Below are 6,349 nucleotides of genomic sequence, written 5' to 3' on the forward strand. Positions count from 1 at the left end.
ACTCATATCCAGCAGCATAGCACCTGCATCCCACTGCTGGTTGCCTCATTCCACCAGCATAGCACCCTGCAATCCCACGCTGGTTTGCCTCATTCCAGCAGCCATAGCACCCTGCATCCCCTGCTGGTTTGCCTCATTCCAGCAGCATAGCACCCTGCATCCCACTGCTGGTTTACCTCATTCCAGCAGCATAGCACCCTGCATCCCACCGCTGGTTACCTCATTCCAGCAGCATAGCACCCTGCATCCCACTGCTGGTTTATCTCATTCCAGCACATAGCACCCTGCATCCACCGCTGGTTCCTCATTCCAGCAGCATAGCACCCTGCACCCACCGCTGGTTTATCTCATTCCAGCAGCATAGCACCCTGCATCCCACTCGCTGGTTTCCTCATTCCAGCAGCATAGCACCTGCATCCCACCGCTGGTTTACCTCATTCCAGCAGCATAGCACCCTGCATCCCACCGCTGGTTTATCTCATCCAGCAGCATAGCACCCTGCATCCACCGCTGGTTTACCTCATTCCAGCAGCACTGGATTTGTGTGTATTAGGTATTTGTTGTGTAATTTGTTAGATATTACTTGTAGAATAATGCTGCACTGTCGGCGAAGCACAAGCATTTCGCTACACCCGCAAATAAAAATTGCTTTGATTTGATTTGCGTTGCCAAAACTGTACGCAACCATATGTTTTCTGTCCAATAGGTCTCATCTTCAAGTGTGTGTGGCCCCCATCCTGAGCAAGATGACATGTGGTTAGACGCSGGCTCGGGCACGGCACGGCAGGGGAGACATGGTGAATTGGAGTCATTCAGAAGGTGTCAGTAGCAGCCTCTCTAACTCAGCATGCCAAGCCTCTCTAGTCCCTCTCTAACTCAGCGTGGAAGAGCTACAGAACAATAGGCTCCTATCGAAGACATCAGGTGACCTGAACAGAGGACTGACAGGATGATGTCCTGAAGTATACTGAACATAACATAGAAATGCAGCATGTAAAGTGTTTCATGAGATGAAATAAAAGATGCCCGAAATGTTCCATACGCACAAAAAAAAGCTTATTTCTCTTAAACAAAATTGGCACAAATTTGTTTTACATCCCTGTTAGTGAGCATTTCTCCTTTGCCAAAATAATCCATCCACCTGACAGGTGTGGTATATCAAGAAGATGATTAAACAGCGTCATCATTACAAAGGTGCACCTTGTGCTGGGGACAATGAAAAGGCCACTCTAAAATTTGCAGTTTTGTCACACAACACAATGCCACAGATGTCTCAAGTTTTGAGGGAGTTTTGAGGAATGTCCACCAGAGCTGTTGCCATAAAAGCTGCCTCCAACATTGTTTTAGAGAATTTGGCATTACGTCCAACCGGCCTCACGACCGCAGACCACGTGTAACCACGCCAGCCCAGGACCTCCACATCCGGCTTCTTCACCTGTGGGATCGTCTGAGACCAGCCACCTGGACTGCTGATGAAACTGTGGCTTTGCACAACCGAATAATTTCTACACAAACTGTCAGAAACCGTCTCAGGGGAGCTGTGTGCTCGTCGTCCTCACCAGGGTCCCGTCGTCCTCGCCAGGGTCTCGTCGTCCTCGCCAGGGTCTCGTCGTCCTCACCAGGGTCTCGTCGTCCTCACCAGGGTCTTTACCTGACTGCAGTTTGGCGTCGTAACCAACGTCAGTGGGTTCACCTTCGACGGCCACTGGCACGCTGGAGAAGTGTGCTCTTACCGGAGGAATCCCGGGTTTCAACTGTACCGGGTAGATGGCAGACAGCGTGTTTGGAGTCAGGTGGGCGAGCGGTTTCCTGATGTCAACATTGTGAACAGAGTGCCCCATGGTGGCGGTGGGGTTATGGTATGGGGCAGGCATGAACTACGGACAATGAACACAATTACATTTTATCGATGGCAATTTGAAAGCACAGAGATACCGTGACGAGATCCTGAGACCCATTGTCGTGCCGCCATCACCTCATGTTTCAGCATGATAATGCACGGCCCCATGTCGCAAGGATCTGGTCACAATTCCTGGAAGCTGAAAATGTCCCAGTTCTTCCATGGCCTACATACTCAGACATATCACCCATTAAGCATGTTTGGGATGCTCTGGATCGACGTGTACGACAGCCTGCTCCAGTTCCTGCCAATATCCACCAACTTCTCCCAGCCATTGAAGAGGAGTGGGACAACGTTCCACAGGCCACAATCAACAGCCTGATCAACTCTATGTGAAGAAGATGTGTTGCATTAGGCAAATGGTGGTCACACCAGATACTGACTGGTTTTCTGATCCACGCCCCTACCCTTTTGTAAAGTTATCTGTGACCAACAGATGCATATCTGTATTCCCAGTCATGTGAAATCCATAGATTAGGACCTAATTTATTTATTTAAATTGACAGATTTCCTTATATGAACTGTAACTCAGTAAAATCGTTAAATGTGATGCATGTTGCATTTATATATTTGTTCAGTGGTGTAAAGTACTTAAGAAAACATACTTTAAAGTTTTTGGGGGTATCTGTACTTTATTTTACTATTCATATTTTTGACTACTTTTACTTTTACTTCACTAAATTCCTAAAGAAAATAATGTAGTTTTTACTTTATACATTTTACCTGACACCCAAATGTACTCGTTACATTTTGAATGCTTAGCAGGACGGGAAAATGGTCAAATTCACACACTTATCAAGAGAACATCCCTGGTCATCTCTACTGCCTCTGATCTGGTGGACTCACTAAACACAAATGCTTTGTTTGTAAATGATGTCTGAGTGTTGGAGTGATAGCCCCCTGGCTATCCTTAAAATAAAACAAAAACAGAAAATGGTGCTGTGTGGTTTCCTTAATATAAGGAATTTGAAATTATTTATACTCTTACTTTTGATACTATTTTTAAAACCAAATACTTTTAGACTTTTACTCAAGTAGTATTTAACTGGGTGATTTTTACTTGAGTAATTTTTCTACTAAGGGACCGTATTTTTTAACTTTTACTCAAGTATGACAATTGACAAAAGTATGACTTTTCCCACCACTGACTATATTACAGACAGACGTCGTAGACGACAAAACATTAAGTACGGCTCTTTACATAACACAGACCGACCGTGTGAATTCAGATGAAAGCTATGATCCCTTATCGGGTGGTGTACATACGGACACTACACTCTTAGAAAGAAAGACAAGTGGTTCCTAGAACCATGGAGTGTATAGCTAGCCATGTGTAGAGGCTAGATGGTAGTCTCATACCCAACTCTGTCCCAATATGTAGAAGTGGTTGAGTAGAGGTAATAGGTGAGAGGTCAGGGGTTAGTAGTGGAACAGGAATGTATGTTCTGAGCCAAGACTCTTGTTCTCAATGGGAAGCAGATGGATTATTAACTACTGTAAACCATTTATAACAGGGAACACAAATACTGCGTCGACAATAATCATAGTGGAGAACGAGAACAACAGTGACCGGATGGTGGAGCAGAGTTTTACTGGCAGGATAGAGAATTACGTGATCCTGTTGTTGGAGAATCACAAATCCACTCCGATGTTTTATTAAATTAAACCTAAATAAGATGCACACCTGTACAAAAGCCCAGAGCTGTATCTACATGACTTATTTTTGACCCAGTTTTCTCCCAACTTCGTGATACCCAATTGGTAGTTACCAGTCTTTGTCCCATCGCTGCAACTCCCGTACGGACTCGGGAGAGGCGGAAGGTCGAGAGAGCTGCGTGTCCTCCGAAACACGACCCGCCAAGCCGCACTGCTTCTTAAACAATGCCCATCCAACCCGGAAGCACCAATGTGTCACAGGAGGAAACACCGTGCACCGGCGACCGTGTCAGCGTGCACTGTGCCCAGCCCGCACAGGAGTCACTAGTGCACGAGGACTTGAGCATCCCTGCGGCCAAAACCTCCCCTAACCGGACGACGCTGGGTCAAACCCCCCTAACCCGGACGGCGCTGGCCAAAACCTTCCCTAACCCGGACGACGTGGGTCAAACCCTCCCCTAACCCGGACGGCGCTGGGCCAAAACCTTTCCTAATCCCGGACGACGCTGGGCCAAACCTCCCTAACCCGGACGACGCTGGGTCCAAACCCTCCCCTAACCCCGGACGGCGCTGGCCAAACCCTCCCCTAACCGGACACGCTGGCCAAACCCTCCCGCTAACCGGACGCGCTGGCCAAACCTTCCCCTAACCCGGACGACGCTGGGCCAATTGTGCCGCCGCCCATGCCATGGGTGTCCCGGTCACAGACAGAGCCTGGACTCGAACCAGAATCTCTAGCGGAACACAGCTAGCACTGCGATGCAGTGACCCTTAGACCACCGCGCCACTCGGAGGCCCCATCGACAATCTTCTAAATGACTCCGTTACTAATTTATTAAATTTATGGAAGAACTTGATCTAAACCTTTTCCAGTCCCGTTATCAGCCTGAAAACGTAATCCTGGCATGTTTGAAAAACAGGTAAAATGTCAAAGGTAGGTGTTTTGCTTCAATGCATTGCAGCTAATGGGAAAAGATAAGCATAACCAGTTGAATCTTACGTTAATCATTCTTGCATTCGATGTTAAAGATGAGTGTCACAGGGTTTACGCCTACGTCAATACATTGCATTCAATCGGGGAAAGATGAACTTCACAATATGGACGTGTAGAGAAAGGCATCGACAGGCACTGACACCTCCTCATCTCGCCCTCCCTCTCTCTCTCTTCAAACTCTTTCTCCCTCCTCTCTCTCTCTCTCTCAATCTCTTTCCTCCTCCTCTCTCTCTCTCATCTCTTTCCTCGCTTTTCTCTCTCTCTTTCTCTCTCTCTCTCTCTCTCTCTCTCTCTCTCTCTCTTCTCTCTCTCTCTCTCTCTCTCTCTCTCTCTCTCTCTCTCTCTCTCTCTTCTCTCTCTTCTCCATCTCTCCTCTCTCTTCTCTCAATCTCTTTCTCCGCTCCTCTCTCTCTCTTCTCTCTCTACTCTCTCTCATCTCTTTCATCCTCCTCTCTCTCCATCTCTCTCTCGTCTCTCTCTCTCACTTCAATTCTCTCATCTCTCCCTCTGGGTCTGTCATCTTCATTCCTTCCTTCGATCTCTTCGTCTTCTCCCTCCTCTCTCTCTCTTCACTCACCCCCCCCCATATCCTTCATTTCTCTCCTTTCTCTCTCCTCTTCTCTCTCCCTCTTCTCTCTCCCTCTTCTCTCTCCTTCTTCTCTCTCCCTCCTCTCCTCGCCCTCCTCTCTCGCCCTATCCTCTCTCGCGCCTCGTCTCTCGCTTCATCATTAACTAACTCGTGCTCCCTCCTCCCTACTCTTCTCTCTCCCTCCTCTTCGTCCCTCTTCTCTTCCCACATCCACCTCCTCTCTCTTTCCCCACCTCCACAGAGAGGATATTGACATAGAGTATGAAACCAAGGGTTAGGCAAGGGTTGAGCTGTAGGGGACATGAAAGCTATGGTTAGTTTATGTTAGACTAGGGTTGAGCTGTGTAGGGACCAGGAAGTATAGGGTTAGTTACTGTCAGATAGGGTTGAGATTGGTAGGGACAGGAGTTAGGGTTAGTTACTTACGTTAGGACAGAGTCGAGCTGGAGGGGACAGGAAGTTAGGGTCTAGTTTACTTTACGGACAAGGGTCGAGCTGGGGACAGGAGAGGTATCGCAGGACTAGGTTTACGTGGATAGTTTTAGTACTGGTAGGACTAGGGTTAGTTACTGTTAGGATAGGGTTAGTTACTGTTAGGAAACTAGGGTTTAGTTTTTAATACTGTTAGGACTCAGGGTTGAAGATGGGAGGGATCAGAAGTTGGGTTAGTTTACTGGTTAGAGGATGGGTTGGAGATGCGGAGGGGACAGGAAGTTAGGGTTAGTTACTACTGTTTAGGACAAGGGGTCGAGCTGGGAAGGAGGACACGAATCTATGAGTTAGAGTTCCGTGAAATCACTCTAGTCCTAACTTGAAATGGTCTGCTGCCTTTCTGTCGGTCTGTTCTGTTCTGCTAACTGCATGGCTGCTGTCAGCCATATGACAGCAACCGGGCACAGAAGAAGACACACAGACATACTGACAGAGACCAGGCTCAGAAGACACAGACAAAGACAGACATGGAATACTGATGAAGAACGACGCTCAGAAGACAGACAGACAGCCTATCTGACAGAGAACCGGCTTCAGAAAGACAGACAGAACGTGTTAATCAAGGGTTTTCAGTGTTGATGGCCCGTGACTTTGGCTCACATTCATCTTCTCAGTCAAATCTAGAGTTTAACATCAATGAATACTTCCGAACTCAGTCCTTTGGATTCATTAAATCAATGCATAGATGAGGTGATAGATTAGTGTCCTTTCAAAAGGA

At 47.4% G+C, this 6,349-nt stretch overlaps 1 protein-coding gene across 1 annotated transcript in view; it reads right to left on the reverse strand.

Annotated features, from left to right (window-relative positions):
• The window catches only part of LOC112071812 (probable phospholipid-transporting ATPase IM), a 23,755-nt gene extending 21,914 nt beyond the window's left edge, over positions 1-1,841 (reverse strand). The window contains exon 1 of the mRNA XM_070439525.1: positions 1,560-1,841. Within this exon, the coding sequence (XP_070295626.1) occupies positions 1,560-1,841 (282 nt within the window). The remainder of the gene's footprint in view (positions 1-1,559) is intronic.
• Positions 1,842-6,349: the final 4,508 nt, after the last annotated feature.

Source organism: Salvelinus sp. IW2-2015, unplaced genomic scaffold (genome assembly GCF_002910315.2).
Source record: "Salvelinus sp. IW2-2015 unplaced genomic scaffold, ASM291031v2 Un_scaffold1728, whole genome shotgun sequence".
Taxonomy (NCBI): domain Eukaryota; kingdom Metazoa; phylum Chordata; class Actinopteri; order Salmoniformes; family Salmonidae; genus Salvelinus; species Salvelinus sp. IW2-2015.